The sequence below is a fragment of the Anas platyrhynchos genome, chromosome 5 (assembly GCF_047663525.1).
Source record: "Anas platyrhynchos isolate ZD024472 breed Pekin duck chromosome 5, IASCAAS_PekinDuck_T2T, whole genome shotgun sequence".
NCBI lineage: Eukaryota > Metazoa > Chordata > Aves > Anseriformes > Anatidae > Anas > Anas platyrhynchos.
This window is the reverse complement of record NC_092591.1, coordinates 65440706-65463851: the sequence shown is the minus strand read 5'-3', so window position 1 is coordinate 65463851 and position 23146 is coordinate 65440706. Positions and strand designations below refer to the sequence as shown.

The 23146-nt window shown below is 38.2% G+C and overlaps 1 protein-coding gene across 1 annotated transcript; it reads left to right on the top strand.

Annotated features, from left to right (window-relative positions):
* Positions 1-3021: 3021 nt before the first annotated feature.
* On the top strand, positions 3022-18479 carry LOC140002620 (death-inducer obliterator 1-like; the record flags this gene model as incomplete). The annotated part of the gene is made up of 10 exons (XM_072038536.1): positions 3022-3143; positions 4077-4236; positions 4895-5011; positions 5226-5333; positions 5922-6057; positions 6186-6729; positions 7240-7393; positions 8428-8517; positions 9164-9368; positions 15554-18479. Coding segments are annotated over 10 exons (4218 nt in total), but the record flags the coding sequence as incomplete, so codon positions are not given.
* Between the last annotated feature and the right edge of the window lie 4667 nt (positions 18480-23146).

Here is a 23146-nt window from a genome sequence, read left to right as displayed (position 1 = left end):
GTTTCAAGTTACGGACAACCGATACAAGAGTAGATACCGTAGAATCCTGTTCGATCTCGACGACCCAAAAAATCAGGTTTGGAATTTACTTAAACAGTAAACGTACTGAAATATATTCTGTTTTTTAAATAATACATCAATATGTAGTTTCAAGAGAGAGACTTATGAATTATGCTCTAAAAAAATGTTTGAAAGCCATTCAAATATTAAATAATCCAGTTGGAATGGAAGTCCAGTTGGATCGCGTGTATTTATTAAGATTGGCCTTTGAAGTGAAATATTTGTTTATTGAATGGCATTCTTAGAAAAAAAATAAATGTTTTTCTTCTGTGACGTTCTGTGGTTTGTATGGGAGACCACTTGTGTACATGATAATTTATCTTTTAAAGGAAAAAGAAGCTGGTGCAGATGGGAATAGTGACTAGACAACGTAATTTCTTTAAAAAAAATTCTACTCTAGATATGAAACAGGAGTGGCAGTTCATCTCTCGAAATTCCTGTTCAGTAGAATTGATAGTATATTTTATGGTAATGTGGAAAATTCATACTTCATGATGATTTCATCATTAGTTTCTGGTTGCTGCACCGTGCTAAGTTTTCTTAAGATTAACTGGCATTTTTAATAGGGAATTAAGAAACCTGAAAGGGTTTTGACAGTCCAGCACTGCAAATCATGTTAGTTGCTTAGGTTATTCAGCATGGCAACAAAGTGAGAATGAAACCCGAAGAACTTGTATCTAAAGAACTGTTTGTATGGAAGGAGAAACCAGCCAAAGCGGTAAGCAATACAATTCTCCAGTGTGTCCTTAGATATGAACTAACAGTAACTTCACCAGCCATTACCACCCATAATTAATATATTGTTTTCTTCCTAATGAAATATGAATAACGTAAGCTTTTTCTCTTCCACTAGCCAACTGATAAGAAAATACAAAATAAAATTATAAAATCAGTATGCAGACTTGTTACTAAAGTGTTTTTGTTTCTCTCAGATGTTAGAGTCAAGAAACAAATCACACGAGATCAAGAAAGCAGCTGTAAAACGGGAACAAGTGCCAGATGTAAATATGGAAGACTCTCCCCCGGTGTCTGATTCTGATGTAAGTATTAGCTTTAGCATGGAGGTGCCAAGGGAGATAAATGCTAACTAGGGCCTCAAATTTTGTATCAGAAATGCAGGTTGTTTCAATGAACTGTAAGAATATCACCTAGTAGGTGCGCTATGAGCATTTTCCTTTTGGTTTGAAGGAATGCAACAACCTAATATCGGGCATATATCGCATGTGCTTCTAAAATATCAGATGATGCGTGTTTTTCAGACCTTTGCCTCAGTTTACAGCAAAATCTTAGCCAATTGTTTTCCCCCCCAAAAATGTGATCAGTATTACAATTCTGTATTCTCAGGAAGCAGTTAATGTGATAGTATCTACTTCAGAATTACATGAAATGAAATGAGGACAAATACTATTTGAGAACTCTGTTTGACATGATATTCTTAAACAAATGATAAAAGGGGAAGAATAGTTCAAAATTCCATCTTTTTGTCAGTGCTGCTCAGAGCAGTAGTTCTGCACAGCCCTTAATATCTTTTTAAAGAACTGGAATTAACGGTTTCAAAAGTAGTTTTTTATGATTGAATTTAGCAATCAACCAGAATGTTTTCTGTGTTTGTTCATTTCCAGGAGCAGCAGAAGTCAACCCAAACTGTACAAAATGTAAATAGTGCTCCTTCTCTAGACGTTTTTAGCAGTATGTTGAAGGATACAACAAATGAACATCGAGCCCATCTTTTTGACCTGAACTGCAAAATCCGTACAGGTATCTACAGTGTTGACTTTGTCTGAAGTAAAAGAATTATTAAGAGCATTGCTTGCTTACTTGTTTTTCTCTTCAGACCTTTTCATTTTTAAACAGTAATCAAATTGGGGCTAATTCTGATTACAAGACCTTGCTAGCTAAAAACATCAGATAATAATTAAAAAATTAAGAAATCACAAACTGGTCAGTAGTCAAATGCAGATTTATGAGGAGACAAAAGACTTTTGGGGAATTAACTTTAGCTTTTCTAATCAGAACAACTTCATCTCAGGAGTTGTTTCTTGGTTTCCCTCGGAACCTTTGTGCTGTCACAACAAATGTGTCACGGTAACTCTGCCCACGGTAACTCTGATGTCCTGTAAACGAGACTTCTGGCAAACTGAAGTGGAGCACATCACGTTTGCTGGATGGAGAGTGTGTTTTGGCTTATTACGTTTTGCTGAACTGTTCCCGTCAGTGCCAAAATGTGGACAGGTGAAATGCAACCTACAGAAATGCTTGTTTTTAAAGTCCTGTGCAATTATAACTTCAGTATATGGAGTCTTCGCTTGTAATTTGTAAATTTTCTTGTGCATTATGTGTATTGTCAATATATTGATGTTAGAAAAAACATTAAATGGCAGTTTGGGATATTGTGAATGGAATAGTTGGTGGGAATTAAATAGCCGCAGTTTGAGCAATGGTTTTAATATTTAATTATTAAATATTATAGTATTAAATCTAGAGTTTAACTGGAAAGTAAATGAGAAGATCTGATAGTTTATAGCGACAGTGTGATACTCATACTAGCAACCAAATGGCTTGAACGTATATATACTTTGTGAAAATGTTTGTTTGTTTATTTTGAAGTTTAATCATGAAGTCCAACTCAGGAATCTTTGAAGGTGGTGTCTTTTTTTTTTTTTTTAATTTTCTTGCATAGCTTGTGACTGAGATTTTCAACCTTTACAACCAAAATGCAACTCTTTTAAACTCTTCAGACAGTCTCTGAGAAGTGCTCTCTGCAGGATCAAAGGCAAACTTCTTCTTAAAAAAGTCAACTTTTACACATTTTTTAAAAAGGCTTTAAAAATGGATGGCTTAAATTATATACTTGGTAGTTCTCCAGAGGTATTTCACAGACTTCCTTATAGGTTGACAGCTGGTCTTCATAAACAGGAAGTTATAATGTTAAGCATTTAATACTGCATTTTCTTCTTTGTTTTAACAGCTACTGCATCTGGAAGTAGTCAAGCAAAAACACAAGCTAGCCCTATCCAGTCGCAGCCCAACTCCCAGATTCGACAATATATTCGTCAGTCCCTAAAAGAAATGTTATGGAAGAGGTGGGTGGGAATTCAAAGCACTTATTTTATATAGGAAACTACAACTAGAAGTAAAGGGTTAGCCTGCAGAGTTTTGTTTCTTTCTTGCTAAGTGATATTAAGGGATTTAATTTGTGCTAGAAATTACTACAAGTATTTTTAGCATTAGAGCTTTATTAAAAATAAAAAATCTGATGCCAAATAATTGGGCATGTGAAAAAGCCTTTAAAAAAACGTCACTATCCCATTTGTAGTGAGAGACAATTACAGTTGAAGAATTAAATCACAGCATAGAGATGTTTATAATGCAGGTGACCTGAAGCTGATATCTGGCAATGGTGGTGTTTGGAGATGTAGGGGTTGTACGAAGCATAGTGTAGGGAATATCACAGTGAAAGGTTGCAAGGGCTTGCTGAGGCAGAGGTTCCTTCTTCTCCCAAAGTTAGCAACTGTATTACTTTTTTTTTTTTAAAAAAAAAAAAAAAAAAAAAAAAAAAAGCTGAAACATTGTCCCACAAATATTAAAGCTCTTGTCAGCTGTCAAGACTTAGGCCACTGTGCTCTGGTAGTGTCTCTGAAATAGAAATGCTGTTCACAGTGGAGGGTCTAAGATTAAAACTGAAGTGTTTTAGCTCCCTCAGTAGCTCATGACAAAAAACAACAACAGAAAACTAATTGCAGTGTCGTGAGTAGGAGGATTTGTAAGGACTGACCTGGCTTCAGTTCGTTAAGGCTGTCTTCCGTGGTCTTCTGTAGACAGTAGCAAAAGGTTGCCATTGTTGACATTTTGAGGTCCTGAGATAGACTTTGGCTTTGAAATGTGTTTTAAGGAAGTCCTCACTGAGTGAATAAAAGCGTGGTTAACTCCTTCCTCTGAAAATTTAGTTTTTATGAATGCTGCCTGAAGAATTTGTGCCTAACGTAAATGCGCATACCCTTTCTTGTTTTTAACAGAGTCAATGATAGTGATGATCTGGTCATGACAGAGAGTGAAGTAGGGGAAGTAGCACTCAATATTGAAAAGGAGGTGTTTAATTTGTTTCAAGTTACGGACAACCGATACAAGAGTAGATACCGTAGAATCCTGTTCGATCTCGACGACCCAAAAAATCAGGTTTGGAATTTACTTAAACAGTAAACGTACTGAAATATATTCTGTTTTTTAAATAATACATCAATATGTAGTTTCAAGAGAGAGACTTATGAATTATGCTCTAAAAAATTGTTTGAAAGCCATTCAAATATTAAATAATCCAGTTGGAATGGAAGTCCAGTTGGATCACGTGTATTTATTAAGATTGGCCTTTGTAGCGAAATATTTGTTTATTGAATGGCATTCTTAGAAAAAAAATAAATGTTTTTCTTCTGTGACGTTCTGTGGTTTGTATGGGAGACCACTTGTGTACATGATAATTTATCTTTTAAAGGAAAAAGAAGCTGGTGCAGATGGGAATAGTGACTAGACAACGTAATTTCTTTAAAAAAAATTCTACTCTAGATATGAAACAGGAGTGGCAGTTCATCTCTCGAAATTCCTGTTCAGTAGAATTGATAGTATATTTTATGGTAATGTGGAAAATTCATACTTCATGATGATTTCATCATTAGTTTCTGGTTGCTGCACCGTGCTAAGTTTTCTTAAGATTAACTGGCATTTTTAATAGGGAATTAAGAAACCTGAAAGGGTTTTGACAGTCCAGCACTGCAAATCATGTTAGTTGCTTAAGTTATTCAGCATGGCAACAAAGTGTGTTTTTTTTGTTTTTTTTTAGGGACTTCTTCATCGTGTTCTTTGTGGAGAAATCTCACTGTCAAAACTAGTGAGAATGACACCCGAAGAACTTGTATCTAAAGAACTGTTTGTATGGAAGGAGAAACCAGCCAAAGCGGTAAGCAATACAATTCTCCAGTGTGTCCTTAGATATGAACTAACAGTAACTTCACCAGCCATTACCACCCATAATTAATATATTGTTTTCTTCCTAATGAAATATGAATAACGTAAGCTTTTTCTCTTCCACTAGCCAACTGATAAGAAAATACAAAATAAAATTATAAAATCAGTATGCAGACTTGTTACTAAAGTGTTTTTGTTTCTCTCAGATGTTAGAGTCAAGAAACAAATCACACGAGATCAAGAAAGCAGCTGTAAAACGGGAACAAGTGCCAGATGTAAATATGGAAGACTCTCCCCCGGTGTCTGATTCTGATGTAAGTATTAGCTATTGCTTTAGCATGGAGGTGCCAAGGGAGATAAATGCTAACTAGGGCCTCAAATTTTGTGTCAGAAATGCAGGTTGTTTCAATGAACTGTAAGAATATCACCTAGTAGGTGCGCTATGAGCATTTTCCTTTTGGTTTGAAGGAATGCAACAACCTAATATCGGGCATATATCGCATGTGCTTCTAAAATATCAGATGATGCGTGTTTTTCAGACCTTTGCCTCAGTTTACAGCAAAATCTTAGCCAATTGTTTCCCCCCCCAAAAATGTGATCAGTATTACAATTCTGTATTCTCAGGAAGCAGTTAATGTGATAGTATCTACTTCAGAATTACATGAAATGAAATGAGGACAAATACTATTTGAGAACTCTGTTTGACATGATATTCTTAAACAAATGATAAAAGGGGAAGAATAGTTCAAAATTCCATCTTTTTGTCAGTGCTGCTCAGAGCAGTAGTTCTGCACAGCCCTTAATATCTTTTTAAAGAACTGGAATTAACGGTTTCAAAAGTAGTTTTTTATGATTGAATTTAGCAATCAACCAGAATGTTTTCTGTGTTTGTTCATTTCCAGGAGCAGCAGAAGTCAACCCAAACTGTACAAAATGTAAATAGTGCTCCTTCTCTAGACGTTTTTAGCAGTATGTTGAAGGATACAACAAATGAACATCGAGCCCATCTTTTTGACCTGAACTGCAAAATCCGTACAGGTATCTACAGTGTTGACTTTGTCTGAAGTAAAAGAATTATTAAGAGCATTGCTTGCTTACTTGTTTTTCTCTTCAGACCTTTTCATTGTTAAACAGTAATCAAAAACACTTTAAAATTAATTTTGTAGGTCAGATTTCAGCATCTGAAGATGAATTACCACCGAAGAAGATAAAATTAATGGCTTCTGCTAAAAAAGCAGTGTCAAAATCTAAACCAGAAGTTCAGCGAAAATATGAAAGTTCTGCACCATCAGCAGCAGCGGAGCCTGCTAAAGAGGCAGCCTCTGAAAACACAGAGGAAACCGAAGTTGCACCTGCAGCAGAAGCAGTTTCCCAGTCAAGCTTAGAAAGGACTTACATTCCTACAACCCAAGGCCATGACAACACAGATACTTCATCTGAAGAACCTTCGACTTTTCCTGCCTCTTGCACTGGTGCAGTTGTCACAACTGTAACAGTTTCTGGCCGAGAGCCTAGAACACCAATGAGCGGCTCCTCTGGTACTACGACCACAGCCCTGCGTTCTGGTACTGCATCTGGTGAAGTTTTAACAGGGGAGACAAAGCAGGAAATGTCAAAACCAGTTATGACTGTCCCCAAATCAATATTAACAAAGCCATCGTCCTCAGCAGATCCAAGATACTTAGCTGTTCATCAGTCACCCAATATCAGGTGTGTATATTTAATAGTAAGCTAAGCCACTGAATCTCTGGTCTCGCTATGTTCAGTTTGTTTGTCCCCCTTTGCTTCTTACCCTCCCCTGCCAATAATCAAAAGGCATGTTCAACTTTAAATGCGATTACCTGAACTTTAAATTTTTAATTTGTCATCTCCTTGTTTAACTTCTCTAGTTGGTAAAATTTTCTGAGCATCGTTATATATTGACAGTAAAAATTCTTCAATGTGTTTTAACAGATAAATAAAACTTATAAGATATTTGACTTTAAATCTGCATGTGCATTCAAATATATTAAGTGTTTGTGAGGGTTGGTTTAAAGCTGCTCCAGACTTTCATCCTATATTGGATGAAAGTGGAAAACATTAACAAAGCATTTACTAAGGCTTCTGTTACTTGCTTTTTTAAAATAAAGTAATTGATCAATAAGAGGAGGGAAGAAAAGAAGAAGAAGGAAGCATTCTTACTGTGCTCTATAACGTTTCTCTTTTGGATTTGTTTTGCAGCGTTGCTGAGCCACGCTCACCTCAAGGCAGCGATACTTCTCTCTTCCTCTCTCGCCTCAACACCATTTGGAAAGGATTTATTAATCTGCAGAGTGTGGCCAAATTTATCACTAAAGCATATCCTGTCTCCGGGTGCTTTGATTATCTTAGTGAGGTTAGCACTGACATGTTTATGCGTTTAGAATGTATTGCAGTTCCTGTTGTTAGAAAGGCTGGGGTCACTGTGTATGGTGTTATATTGGACGTGTAACAAAAAAAAAAATTGCATCCCTTTAGTAATCTCCTTTAGTAATAGGAACAGTAGCCTGAGGCAGGGGGGAGGAGAGAAAGCCTTTTAAAAAAAATTCCTCACGTATTTGTGAAGAATTCTCATGTCTGTTAATATGTTTCTATATATGTTAGTATCTAACATAGAATAATAGCTTGATTTCAAGATCAGTTTTTGACGAGAAGCATCATCAGCATGTGTTTTGAAAGAGATGCCTTGTTCTGCTCACAAACAGATGGATGGATCACTGATGTGATCTATTAGAAAAGTTTGGCCATTTATTAAAAATATCATCCTTTGATTAACTTTGATGCAACTGCTTTTATATTTTGGGAGGGTGTACATTCAACTAATTAGGTAGTATGACAGCTTGTGATGAACCAACTGAGCAGTTACTTAACTTCTCTGAAGAAGTGTATTTGTTGTGATTGAGGGTTTCAGGCGTGTAGTTTAGGTCTTTTCTTAGGAGGGTTGGTGGCTCTCTTGTTGTTTTTGCTAAAACAGGTTTCACTGTCATCATGACAGGAAGCTAACTAGAATTCACATGGGTGCAAAAATTTCAGATCAATTGAAAGCGTAGATAAAAGCTATACTACATATAACAGGTTCCCTGTAAAAGCAAAGCTACCAAATAGAATCGGCTGATAGGCATACAAAAGTATTTGACCTTCCACTGCTATCTTCGTCAGGCAGTGCTTTTTCCGTTTTGTGTGTACTGCCAGCCTTCCAGTAATATGCCATAATGAACTCCTTGCGTTTTGGAAACAGCCTGTCTGAAATTAGGAATGTATATGTGCAAGTTCAGTAAAACATAGTACTGTATTATCGCCTAAGCTACTGGGATGGGGCAATCTGTGCTGGTTCAAAACTGTAGCCTCTCTTTCCTTTTCTTATACGACCATGTAATGCTTCTTGTTTAGGATTTACCAGACACGATTCAGATTGGTGGGAAGATCTCACCGAAGGCAGTCTGGGATTATGTTGGCAAACTCAAATCTTCACTTTGTAAGGTATTTACTTAAAATCCTTTGGAAAACCAGGAAGAAATATACAGCAGCTTTTGATAGAATTTCCTTGTTACTAATTTATATTGATGTCGATCATACCTAGAAAACTCCTGCTACCACTTATTCCATTGAAATTTTTGATTTATTGAAGAAACAGGTTTGCCTGTTGAGCTGCCAATCGTCTTTCCCCTGTGTAGTAGTTAAACATTCATACAACCTATTGTTTTTTAATGATTGAATATAAACAATCTATTTATTCAGTTACTGAAGATAAAAATTCAATTTTAAAAGACTAGGAAATTATTAGTAAGCGTATGTAATAAATTTTACTACTAAAACCCTTATGGATTTAGTAAAAATGAAGCACAGTATGCAAATATAATCTAAGAATTTTCCATTTCTTTCATAATTATTTGAATATTCTGAACCTAAAGAGGTGTAGCTTGATGTGAGATACGTAAATAGTTGGTCTTTCTGAAAATGACAAAATTGATTCTGGTTTAATATTACCAATTGAATGACAGTATTTTCTTAAATCTTGGTTTAAAGCTGCTCCAGACTTTCATCCTATATTGGATGAAAGTGGAAAACGATTTTATTTGCTGATGTGTTACAGGTTGAATTTTTCCACTTTGATTTTGTATTTCAGGAATTGTTTTTGATTCGTTTGATTCGTTTCCATCCTGCCACAGAAGAAGAAGAAGTTGCCTATATCTCTCTCTACTCCTATTTTAGCAGTCGTCGTTGTTTTGGTGTTGTAACTAATAACAACAGACATGTCAAGAATCTCTACCTGATCCCACTGAGTTCTAAGGACCCAATTCCTTCCAACCTCTTGCCCTTTAAGGGACCAGGTAAGCACAAAATTTAGGGGAGGTTAACTGCTAGGTAAAATTACAAAACGAGTAAATCAGAGACCAATTGGTTTTGAATGTTTAATGTAAGCAGAATTAAAAAATATATAATTTTATAAAAACATTTTAAAAGTGTGCATATAGGAAAAAATTGCAAAGTCAATCATCTCAAGGTGACATGGTCTGAAACTCACATAGCCTTTCCAACAAGATAAATCTCTGCTGTTAGGAGGATTTGTTTACCCATCAAATGGAGTACATAGAACAGCCACTATATTGAGACAAACAAGCAAACATTATCAGAACATTCAACCGACCCTACTTTCAACAACCCATAAATCCACCAAGTTTTAGGTCCCTACAAGCCATGTGCTGTCCCCTAAATCACATAGGAGACTCTTATCCCACGGAGCAGTCAAGAAATCTCTGAAGACAAAGGTAACGTTTATGGTTTCACTACATTGTTGTTATCTCATGGTATGTATTACGCTGTGCATGCAATATGCATGTACACGGGGTCTGAAATATTCTGTGCTACCTGGATCAAGTTCCAGACAAATCACTGACTTCAGAACATTGGTTTGCCTGGGAGCAGGCAAATTCCTTTTGCGTAGGTGGCAGACAGTAGGTGGTATAGGTTGGTATATATTACGCTCTTCTATTTTTAGTTAGAGTTATCAGCAGTAATGTATGGCTCGAATTTGCTCCATCTTTGTGCATTGAACATGGAAACAGAAGAAATGAGAATGAATTCAGATGTGAAACACCTTTATATTACAAAATTTGAAGTCACCTTCATCTGAGGATGGAGGCGGTGCATATGCTTAGTTTCCAAATAAGTACCTTTTTTCATATAGAGTAACAGGTTGAGGAGCTTAAGAGCTACAGGTTACAATGAAGGCAATACTTCATTGTTGTAAGGATGGTTTGCAAAATACTAAACAGCGCAAAATAATTACACACTAAAACATGTAAGGAGCTGACCTTTCTGACAAGCTGACTGTCCTCTGCTACCCAAATACAAGTTTAGGACTAAACTCAATAAAGCATTCTCAGGGCTTATATTCATAAACAGAGGTGTGTTCTGCCTGGCCAGGTTTTCACATGTTAATGGCATACGACTCAAAAAACAATAACAAAAAAACACCACCAACAAGTAATGTAATGCTAGGAAAATACTCTTCTTTCCTGCATGAAATTGCAAAGGGCGCTTGCTTTGTGTTCTTGGACAAGATTTTTCTCATACACTCTGAGCCTGTCTTAACCTGCTCTAGGGAAGCATTTAAATGATCTTCCCCTCCTTGCATTCTTGAGCAAACATAGGCTGTCCTTGTACATTATCTTTTATATTTCTGTTGTAGATTTCATTTCAAATGAAGCTTTTAAAGTGGAGGCCTGGCAAAAGTAGACAGACTTGTTAGTATTAGTATAGAAATGAGGAATGTCAGGCTGGTTTTTACAAAATGTAAATAGGAAAAGTTCTTTCAAAACTGGAGGTAATTGCCCAGAAGAAACATAGGTATAAACACTTGCAGGCATGTATTAATACCGCAGCGTAAAAGACTTGTAATACATACTTGTTACTGACATCTGACGGAATTTACTGTTTTTTATACCCAATAAAGATATTTTTTGGAAAGTGGTCATTGTCTCCTTAAATTTGTGTACCTTCAAATAGAGTTTAGCAAGTACTCAAAAAACATGACAGTGTAAGATACTTTGATAAATATGACTGGGGGCGGGAGGAGGGGGAGGACAATAATCCCATCACTCCAGAAGTCCTAGCTGGAAGATATTCCAGCTGTATCAACCAGCTCCATCAGGTGCATACGGATTATGAATCTGTTATGAATCCTGCTTTCTGATGGACTGGATTTGGAACACAACTGAGGACCTCTGACCTGCTGTAGTGCCTAGAAGATCTACAAAACTTTGTCATGGGTGATATAAATATAGAGGAACGTGGAAGGATATTCACATTTATTCACTTCAACCACCTCAGATATTTATTACCAGATATTATCTGTTGGTGGGATGTTCAGCATTGTGGTTTGTTTTTTTTTTTTTTCTGGTAGTTTACTGTATGTGAATTTGTTTGTCTCGTTTCACATACACACAACACTATTTAGCACTTTCATCTGTAGATCTGAAAACACTTTGAAAAAAAATTAAAAGGTATAATCAGTCATTATTAGCACTAGGAAGACGCACTTATGGAGGGATTTATTGGCAATGTTGGAAATGTATCGGGTACCATACCTATTTAAAATAGAAGAATTTTAATTTAAAAAGTGTATCAGCAGAGGGCATGCCGCAGTATCTCTTCCGTTAGTTTAAGCTTGGAAGTGTTTTTAAGTATGAAGGCATGAAATCTCTTCAAGATATTTGGAGTACTCATAGCAGTATGGAAAGCAGCAGTAGTAGAACAACATATTTTTGATGTCAGCCACTCCCATTCAGCAAATGTACCGTAATGTGCAGCAGTGTTACAGCGGTGGAAGTGATCTCTATCACTGAATCCAGATACACCAACTTGATAGTTTTCAATCATGCTTTCACAATTAACTGGGACAAGTATTTAAACGGCGTGTTGATAATGATTACAGCTTTGCTTGTATTGGTCTCTGCAGTTAAAAGTGTGGCATAGGTCTGTTCCCTAAGTTTTGCCATCAGTGTACAGAAATTAGGGATGTATCCTTAGTGGTACAGTTAACTTCCTAGCAGCTGCGGATGGTAGGGACAATATGTGGCCATTACGTAGATAAATACTGCAAAACTGATTTCATGAAAATAAAAAACGTATTTAACGAAAAAAAAAAATAAATTAATCCCATAGTAATATTTAATACATCTTGTTTAAATAGATTTAATTACAGGATGTAACTTGATAACACCATCGTGGTCTTCAAATGCAGAATGCATTTAACAATATTTTATAAATAATTTAGCATCAAAAGCTACTAACATAGCTTGCAGCACTTAAAATGCTTGCTTGTGAAAGATAGTTATTGAGCAATAGTTGGAGACTGCAGCCAACATTTTCATGTAGTTATTACCTAAAATTAGGCACTTAACCTATTTATGGATATTGAAACCTATTTACGGATATGGAAATGGAATGGGACTGAGCTTTGAAGTGCTGGTCTGGCTGTATATTTCCATCCAAAAGAAGCACTTACTGTGTGATCGCTTTGGATTGAATGAATTTAGAAACTGGGTTAGGCATCTGTTGAAAACTACAGTATCAAAATGTAAAATTGTAATGGATTTCTTCTCTGACCAAACTAAACAGATTCAGTTATAACCGTTGTTAATTTAGCTTTGGAATTTATCTTGAACGTGTGTTTAAGTTTTACTCTGATTTTATTAGCGATGATCTCTGTCTCTTACAGGGATTCAGAACTGTTTTTCTATCTTTTTGCTGTTAATTTTAGATACACAGTCCAATAGATTTTTGAAACCTGCTCGTTTCAATTAGTCAGTGTTTGAGATGCATGTTGTGACTAGTTGGATAAATCACAGGTCTCTGCAGAAGGGCAGATAACCAATACGTTAACGACAGAAGAACAGTGAATGCTTACGAGGAGTTGTAGGGTGAACACAGATTTGAGAGATCCTCTGCACGGGTCGATGCTGACCAAATGTGGAGTCCTTACTCACCTGCTGATAAAGAAAAAATGTAAAGCAGTCACTCAGAGTGAATCATACCTAACTATTGAGTCTCTTCAGAGTGTACACAGTCTTCCCAAGTAAGCTGTCTTTTGAGCTATGCCCTGATGTTATGTATTAATGTAACTTCATCTGGGGTAGTAAACTATAGTGATCAGAATTGCTAGGATTGCTTTTAGGCAGTGGGTTGAAAGGAGTTTTTAACTGGGTGAATCAAGGATTTGTGATCCTTTCCAAATAATCTTAGATTCACCAAAGATAATTACTTGTTTAGTTCCTGTCCTGCCTCCTTTCGTTGTACATCTTGCCGTCCCTGCCCTCTCACAAGGGCAATCTGTATAGAATTATAAGCAAACTAAATTATAAGCAAGTCTTAGTTTTGGTTAGTATAGCTAGGTCATTTTCTTGATGCATTGATAATTCGTGTGTGTATATATATATATTTCTAACCATGGAAGAAAGTGAAAATTGGCAACACAAAATACTGAAATACTCTATCTGGAGGAAAAAACTTGGCACTGAATTTTAAATGTACAAGTAGGAAATAATATGTGCTACTAAATGAAAAATAGAAGTTTATTTAAACCAGCATGGCCAACATCCTCTCAACCACAGAACTATGTAAAACTCAAACACTGAACTTTGAAGTAATCTGAAATCAGCTGTGGAACTAGAATGCATTCAATCAAATTTGTGTTATTTTTTTTCAAAATACTTAAAATGAGAGCTGCTTCTGATAGGAAACTTCAAGTAGATTTTGCATTGGCCCCAATTTTTTCTGTCTGTTTGCAAAGACCTTCTAGTGAGTAACCAGATTTTGCTGGTCTCTCCATTCTGTGGCTAAAACAGGCGTGCTGCACTATCACCAGTCACAGTCAGAAGAACACAGAATTTCAGAATTTAGGCAGGTTACTGCTTAATGAAATATTTATGCTTAATGAAGCTGTGTTGAAGAAGTCATCGTCTTGATTTACCTGGTTATAATCCTCTTGCTGAGGAAACCTCACATTGAACTTAAGAAATAGGCTTACCTCATTTAATTCTTTCTTAGCGTACGTGAATATAATTTCAGCTATACAAATAAAAACAGCTGATGTAATTTTCTCATAAGATAGTAAATTTAGGAGCCCCCTTAAAACTTTGAATTCCGTTGTTTCAGCAAAGGTTCATACTTATGACTGGTAATGGCAAATAGAATTTATCTGCAACTATGGGAAGTTTGGGTTTTTGCTGGTATCAAGAAGTTTTCAGTGGCAATAATTAGTTATTTATAAGTTGTTCCTTAGTGAGCAGTTGGTTTTGTTTAGTAAGAGACTAAAGATATACATAAATTCATATATTACACCTCTTTGAAACTCTTACTTAAGGGTCATGAATATAAGGGACAGTGTAGGTTTTAGAGTCCTCATCGTATAACCACAGTAAATCTCTTTGCTGTTAGTTTCATTTCTGTATTATTGGTTCCTTGCTGGATGCAAATATTAATATGGCTCCCAAATGAGGATCTCAAGTCACTAAATCCAGAAGTTAAAATCCTCTCTTTATATGTTTTTTCTACATTTGCCACTGACTGTATGTTAAAGGATTTATTCCCTGCTCTTTATTCTGGTTGTATTTGTCTTCCACGAGCGCCTGTGGGAAATATGAATGTACAAGGAAGGAATACAATAATGTGAAACGGACCTTCAGCTGTTTGCATTTTTCCTCTTTATGGGAAACTTTCTGGTCATTTCTGGAAATGCTTCTCCAGGGATTCAAGCCTGAAGCTTTCACAATGGAGTAATTCTGCTCACATTTCTTACTTAGGGAAGGGTCTGTGGCATCAAACTCAATTCTACAACAGTGTTAAAAGTCACCTTGATGGAATGGTGTAAATGTCAGTCCGGTATTTTAGCACAGATTAGAACAGAAATGTAATTATTAAGTTTAACAATGCCTCGTGCTTTCTTTGTAACAGAAAGTGAAGTGTTTGTTGTTGTTGTTTGTCTGTTTGTTTGTTTTAATAGCATTAGTTTTTTTCTCTTTATTTCTAGTTCTTCAATTCCAACGTAGCCCTACAGAAAGTTAGATTGCTTGTCCAGGTTTTCTCACTTATCAGTATCTCTGTGTATATAAGGTATTTGCAAAGCATTTAGAAAGGAAATATTTGATTGGGGGAGGAAGTGGACAATAATAAGTAGAAAGTAATAATACAAAAATAGGAAAACTTTCTTTAATTTTTGAACAGCAGAGACATTTACAAGGACATCTTTCAGTAAGATTCACCTGTTACTGCAATATTAAAAAAATATCAGGGAAAGAATTAAAACATTTTTAGTTACTGTATACAAATTTATATAAATAGTAATTAAATATAGACACATAGGCTTATAGGATAATGTCACTGCATGAAATTTAGAAGAACTGTTACTGTTATGACTCATAGCTGCCATTATATAAAATGATAAGTCCCTATTGAGAACACAGATAAAAAATAGTAGTTTTTTTACACATGCAATCTTTGTGTTTCCTTTCAGGTCTCGAGTCTTCACGTCCGAATTTAATTCTTGGATTGGTTATCTGTCAGAAAGGGAAGCGTCTTGCTACTACCATGGATACAGACAAAATAGAGAAAAAGCGCAGCCGAATTCAGGTGCAAGAGGAAACAGAAACATCGCTGTACTCTAAGGGGCCAGTAGCTTCTTCACAAGAAAAGAAAACTCCGAAATACACACTGTATTCGGGAGACTCAGCTGTAAGTACAACACTACCTGGATCTCCTCCACCTCCACCCCCACTTCCCGTTCCAGAAACCTCATCAGTTACACCTTCAGTGTTAAAAATACCGTCCTCGACTAAGAGTGGAACCACAAGTACTGTACCACCACCAGTTTCAGCTACCGCTTCTACAAGTGCTACTGCTACGCATTCTTCATCCTCAGAAACTACCACACCTGTTGAGTACATCCCCCAGACACTTTTTGGTAAAAAGAAGACTTTTGAACCTCTTGCTAAGGAGACTGAAACTGTCCAGTCTTCAAATCAGGAAGCTAAAGCAGCTGTGGATGGAGGTGTGTCAGCTGTTCCTTTGCTAGATCCCATTGTACAACAGTTTGGACAGATGTCAAAAGACAAAGCTATAGAAGATGAGGAGGATGACAGGCCATACGATACCGAAGAAGAAGATGATCCAGAGAAAGCTTTTGAAATGCAGACCGGTGAAAGCAAAAAACTGTATAGTGTGGAGAAGCCCAGTAACACAGCAGAACTAAAGGACGAGGCCTATGATCTGGAAGACAAAACTATCTTGGAGGAAGCAAAAGGTACGGTTGATGATTTACCTAACAAAATGTATACAGACACTAAAAACACTTCCGTGGAAACACCTGCCTCGTATGTGCCAGATTTATCTGCGTCTTCATCCTTGGTGGAACTGCAAAAAATGTTAGAAGAATTAAACAAACAATTAGAAGAGCAGAAACGACAAACTGAGGAGCAAGAAGAAGCCCTCAGACAACAACGAGCAGCTGTTGGTGTTTCAGTGGCTCACTTCTCGGTGTCTGATGCTTTAATGTCACCTCCACCAAAATCTTCCCTAATAGAGACTGAATTGTTCCATCAGGACCAACAGGCTGCGCAAAAAGTAGATTTACCTTCATCTTCCAATCAGCAAGCACAAGTTTTAAACCAGAGCTGTGACCCTCAAGCAAGTTTTCCAAACACTTTGCAGACTTCACTTGGTAAGGAAGATAAAACTTTAATTCCTGCTACTCAGCTTAGTTACGGTGGTGATAACTGGGTTTCCAGTGAAAAGCCTCCTGCAGTGCTCCAAAAAGAGGCCCCTAATATCAAGTTTGAAAATACTGTTCAAGTTACTTTGGAAAATGTGAGTCAAGCAGTTTCTGCAGAACCTTCTACATCCAGGCCTTTACGTAAAGTGCTGCTTCCGACACCTCCAAGTACGTCTTTTCAGCCTAATTTCTCCACATCTAATGACAGTCAGTCTTTGCAAGATATGCACAAAGTATCCTGGTCAAACGAGGCAAATCCAATGTTTACTTCTCAGGAAAAGGGACCTGGTCACTTTGAACCAGACAGGGGTCTTTCTGCGGTGCAATACGAAGAACAAAGAAACCCTCAGCCTCATCAATTTGTAGAACAAACTGAATCTGCACCAGTTCAGGGTGAGGGTGGACCTCTCCCACAGCACTTTGAGGAGAAGCGAGCTGGAGGTCCGTTTTCTTTGTCTGGGCAGAAAGGAGGACCTCCAGCACCACTGATGCTCAATGCACACGGAGGACCTCATGGAGCTAATTTTAGAGGCCCAGCGCCACAGTTCTCAGAAGAGCATGTTTCTCCAAATAACGATGGACAAAGAGGATCTGCCCCTGGAAGATTTGGAAGTCAAAAGGGTCCCATTCCTTCCTTATTTTCTACACAGCATGGACCACAGTCACCACAAAATATGAAGCCAACCCCAAGACCACTCCTGGACCTTCCCAGTCATCCACCAGGCCACAGAAAGGAGACGTGGGAGGAAGCTGGGCCGTCTGCACCTCTTTCTGGTATTCCTGGGCAAGGGCCCGAGTCAGAAGGACAGTGGTCAGGATCTGACTTCCGAGAAGGCAAAAATCTTGAATTTAGAGGCCAGACATTTGAAGGGAGACAGAGAGAGAGATACGAAGGAGGAAGTAAAGACAAGGTTTTAGATCAGCCAGAGCCTCAGCAAGCAGATAATCGACAAAGCAGACCCTTTGAGGAAAGACAAAGGGATCGAGAACATGGCAGACCTTGGGAAACAGACCGTGGCAGAAACTGGAACAGAGACAGGGACTGGGAGAGACACAGAGACAAAGAATGGGATAAAAACAGAGACAGAAACCAACGTGACAGAGAACGATCAAGAAGCAGAGACAGAGATCGTGACAGAGACCGAGACCGGGATCGAAGCAGGGAAAAAGAGCGAGATCGAGACAGAGATCGAGATCGTGAAAGAGGAAAAGATCGGAAAGATCGGAGTAAAAGTAGGGAGATCGGTAAAGAGATGAAGCCAGAAACACCTAAGGAAGGTCAGAAACCAACAGAAGCAGAAGCTTCATCTTCCACTAATCAGTCATAGAACTACAACTGCTGTTATATTTCCCATAGATAATATACACCACTGCAAGGACTGAGTCAATGTCTTCTGTATATACTGTATATTCTCACCTTTGCAAAAATGCTGTTGTAAATCTAGCCTTACAAAATGTACTGACAAATTAGCAATTTTTGAACAACTGAGAACGACAATATTCAAATAGGTAAAAGGCAAGAACATACTGGACTTTCACTTGCTGCATTTTGTGCATAATGTTTTTCTTATAAAAATTCACAGCGTTACCTGTTCTGAGATTTTGTTTTTTCTACTTGCATCTTTACCTTAAAATTTCCATGTACAGTACAGAAATGGAAAAAGTCTAAGAAGAGCCCATATTGCTTTTTAAAATTATAAAGTTATGTTTTCCAGTAACTTGAATTGTAATTTTGTAAAAGAATTTAATCAAGACCTTAGGAGCCATACCTTTACATCTCATGTATGTGATATTTTGGTGTCAAAGTTGTTCCCACAGCACACGCTTTAAACAAGGAGTCAAATATTGCTGTCTTGTTTATTTTACAATGCAAGGGTCATGCGTATTTAGGAGAAGGCTGCAGAAGAACAGTGTTACTGATTATTGGACGGAGGATTTGAAAATGGAATGTTATAAGCTTAAAGTGCACTATCTTCCTTTTTATATACAGGTATTTTGTGTTTTGAAATCCATCTGTTAAGTGTACAACAACAAAAAAAAACGTACCTAGTTTTTCATGTGGATGAGGGGTTTTTAATTTCACATTTTTACAAACCTGCAATTAAAGAGTATATAAAAGTAGCACCTTTATAACCAGCAAAAAAATTAAAAAATCAGACATCTATTGGCAAAGAGCTAAGACTACAAATGAATTGGTATACCAAAGGAAAGAAAAAGAAGTTTGTTAAATAAAAGAAGTTTATTAAATGGGCCATGGAATTTATTTCTTCGATTTAAATTAATTATGTGGGACATTTCTTGGGTTTTCTTTTGGCAGAACCTTGCTGGAAATTTAAGAAATGTCTCCATTTTCCTGTACTTTCCACTCTAAAAGTGTTTTGCTCCTGAAAAAAAAAAAAGAAAAAAAAAAGTGTCACTGTTGTCAGACCCTGCTTATGCTGGTAGTGTATATAAGACTGTCCACTGAAAAAGGTATAAAACTGCATTAAGTTTGAACAGAAGATTGGTGATATTAATTATTAATTATTAGTAATATTAATTATTAATTATTTAGTAATTTTAATAATTATCAATTATTAATTATTTAGTAATATTAATTATTAGTAATATTGGTCTGTATTCTGAACCCGTAGACAAAATGTTAAAATGCAAAGAGGCGGTATTAAATGCAAACATCTACTATGGTGTAAGATTTTTCTTAATGAGATGTTTTTAATTTAAAGATATACGTAAAAGTATGCAAAAAGCAAGTGTGTTTGTTTAGGTTTACTTGATAGAAATTTCTGTAAATTGTATTTTATATGACGACTTCACAGGTTTTTGTTACTATAAGTAGAATAAACATCTACAGTGAAACGTTGTCCATTTCTTAAATCTGTACATGTGTATTATTTTCTAACTAGCTTTGCTACTTCTCAACATGCCACCACAAGAGGCTGATGGCACACAAGTTTCATTTCCATCTGTTTAACAAAAGGTATTTTACAGGATGCCACCACACCCAACTGATACTTCCTTGTAGGTGTTCTGAAAAACATGTGAAAGTCTGTTCTTGTGATTTTTTCTCTCAGTTCTAACACATGCCCATATTTATTCTGAAGATTTTGTTGTTTGAGTTACTTTCAGATTTTACACCAAAAAGATCTGGAGAAATGAATAATTAAGTAATCTATTTTGGCGTTGAGCTGTGGAAATACTAGATTCCCGAACCTTTCATTGTTGTGAAATAGATAGGTGAAAGTTTTATTTTTCCTTATAGGAAATGCTCTTTTATCACAGATTAGTTTGGAGAATCTGTTCACCGTTAAGGAACCGTAAATGCACCTCGCTCATTTTCATGGCATGATGCGCTAATACCACTTGAGACTCCTCAAGGTAGGCCTTGCGGGGTTGGAGCTGCCCGGGGGGAGCCTTCGGTCCCCTCAGCGCTAGGGTGGGCTGAAGGGGCGGCGGGGACCCTCCTGTGTTGGCATACTGCTCTCTGAAAAGAGTACTCACTTCTGGTAACTTTTCCAAACGCGCACCAGAAACAGCGCCCATCAGAAGATGGTGCTGGCTGGGGGGCATGCTCGCCTTGCAGCTGAGGCAATGGACTCATATGAGGCAGTGAGCTGCTGCCAGAAAAGGCAGTCCTGCTCCTTCCCCGCGCTCGGCTGTGTGCTCCTGCCCTCCTGTGCATTGGATACAAGAGCTGTGCAAGGACAGCGTGAGTTGGTGCAGCTGGATTGTCTGGCAGAACACTAATCCTGTCAGTAAACCAAAAAAATCTGTCAGGGCCTATCCATTTTGTCATAGTCAAAATGGGATATGAGGGTGTTTTATTTTTTTTTTTTAAGATGAGGTTGTTAACATATGTAGGTGTCATGGTTCCGCTCAAGTGGGCAGCCGAGCTCCACCACAGCCGCTCTCTCACTCCCCCTCCTCAAAGAGGAATGGGGAGAAAATATGTGAAAAGGGCTCTAGGGTTGAGATAAGGTCAAGAAAATCACGCAATAATTATTGTAACGGGCAGAACAGATTCAGCATAAGAAGATAGATAGTAAGATTTATTGCTCATTACTAATAAGTGAGAGACGTGAGAAACAAAGGAAAGAAACCAAAAGCACCTTCCCCCCCCTCCACCCTCTTCCACCTCCTCCCCCCGAGCGGCGCAGGGGAAACGGGGGAATGGGGGTTATGGTCAGTCTACAGCACTTCTTCTCTGCCGCTCCTTCTCGGTCACTCTCGTCCCCTGTGCTGTGGGGTCCCACCCACGGGATACAGTCCTTGATGAACTGATCCGGCGTGGGCTTCCCACAGGCAGCAGCTCTTCCAGAACTGCTCCAGATATGGGTCCATACCATGGGGTCCATCCCTCAGGAGAAAACTGCTCCAACCTGGCTCCCCCACGGGCAGCAGCTCCTGCCAGGTCACCTGCTCCTGCGTGGGCTCCTCTCCACGGGCTACAGGTCCGGCCCGGAATCTGCTCCAGCAGGGGTCTTCCACAGGCGGCAGCCTCCGTCGGTGCAGGGCCACCTGCTCCACCGTGGTCTCCTCCACGGGCTGCAGCGTGGAACCCTGCTCCACCGTGGTACTCCATGGGCTGCAGGGGGACATCCTGCTTCACCATGGTCCTCACCACAGGCCGCAGGGGACTTCTGCTCCGGCGCCTGGAGCACCTCTCCCCCTCCTTCTACACTGACCTTGGCACCTGCAAGGCTGTTTCTCACTCCCTTGACTCTCCCGGCTGCTGTGTGGCGCAGCGTTTTTTCCCTGTCTTAAATATGCTCTCACAGAGGCGCAAAGCAACATCGCTTATTGGCTCAGATCTGGAAAACAATGGGGCCCTTCCCAAAAATGGGGCGGCTTCTAGATCTTTCTCACAGAAACCACCCCTATGGCCCCCTGCTACCAAAACCTTGCCACGTAAACCCACTACAGTAGGATGTAAGTACCTTCAATACTTTGTCAAAACACACACACCACTTCACTATCCTTCAAATGTAGTGAGGTGTCCTGCAGATTTGAGAAAGTACTTCACAGGTGTTCTGAAACACCGAATAGCCTATGTAGTGTAGGTATCTTTTACTACATGCAGAATCCCTGCCAGCAAGTAGTTAGGTAGACAGTTGTAATTATAAAGTAGTGTTTTAGTTTGTGAGACTGTTAGACTTCCATGAGGCTGAAATATCTGCTCATTTTCTGTTGGCTAAAGAAGCATTGAGTTCTGTGCTCTACTGTAGAAACATTTCAAAATAGCCATGACGTGAACTGGCAGAATAAAGGATGCTTGTGCATCTTTCTTCTTGAACCCATACTGATGCTGCTGCCTATCAACCCTGGGAACTTCAATCTACCTTTGTGCTAGTGCCATTTATTTATTTATTTTACATGTATATAGTTTTACCATGATATAGCCGTTGGAACACAGGAAGGTTTGGGGCACGGATATATTTTTTATACACACAATATCTTAACTGCTGTTCTTAGTTCTATCAGCGTGCTTGTTAACTAATTTGAACAGATGATAAAACTGTAAGTACGGAATGTAAGCTTAGTATTTCATGTTTTGTACTTCTGCTGCAACCCAAAAGAACTAAACTCATAGCACCGAGGACCGAATTGTACTGTGGTCATTTTGAACCCTGAGCTGTGCTGTCCTGCCGCTCCGTAGTGAGACAGAGGTGCGCTGTCCCACCAGCCTGAAGAGACAAGTCTGGGCAGAAGATAAACCAGGAACCAGAAGTAGAGAAATTCTCACAACCTTATTGTACACATATTTTGGATATTCATCTTCTAGCTTTTCAAGACTGTTCATTCAAAGTAGTTCAGCTTTTTACCTCAGTGTCTTAAGTTCCAGGTGCCTCATTAGACCAAACTGAAAATGTCACTGATAGTTTCTGATCCCTGTTCTCCTTCCTGGGATAGCTCAATGCCTCCTGACGGATAGTGTAAGGTTAGTGGGGTAGGCTTTGGGAGATAATAGAAACAGAAGAGAAGTCCGTGTGAGTCCAGCTCAACATCCCCCGGGTTTGTGTTCAGTTTGTCAGTACTTGAGACCAGTCCCTAGGGAAAAGTACGGGAACAGTGGGTGAACAAGAAGTTCAATCTCTAGTAAGATCTTCACGCTCTTTGGAATGATTTAATGTAGTGTGTTTCATCTTACACTTCAGATAATTTTCACTCAGAAAGCTTTAGCAAGGCATCCACTCACAGTGGATCCACATAGCTAGTGCTTCTGCATCCTCCTCTTCACTTTGTATTCCAGGCAATGTTTAGCACCTGCTTCTCTGCCTAGCCTTATGAAAATTCAGGTACAGCATCGTTTTTATGGTTCATCTTAACCACCAGCTTGTGTAT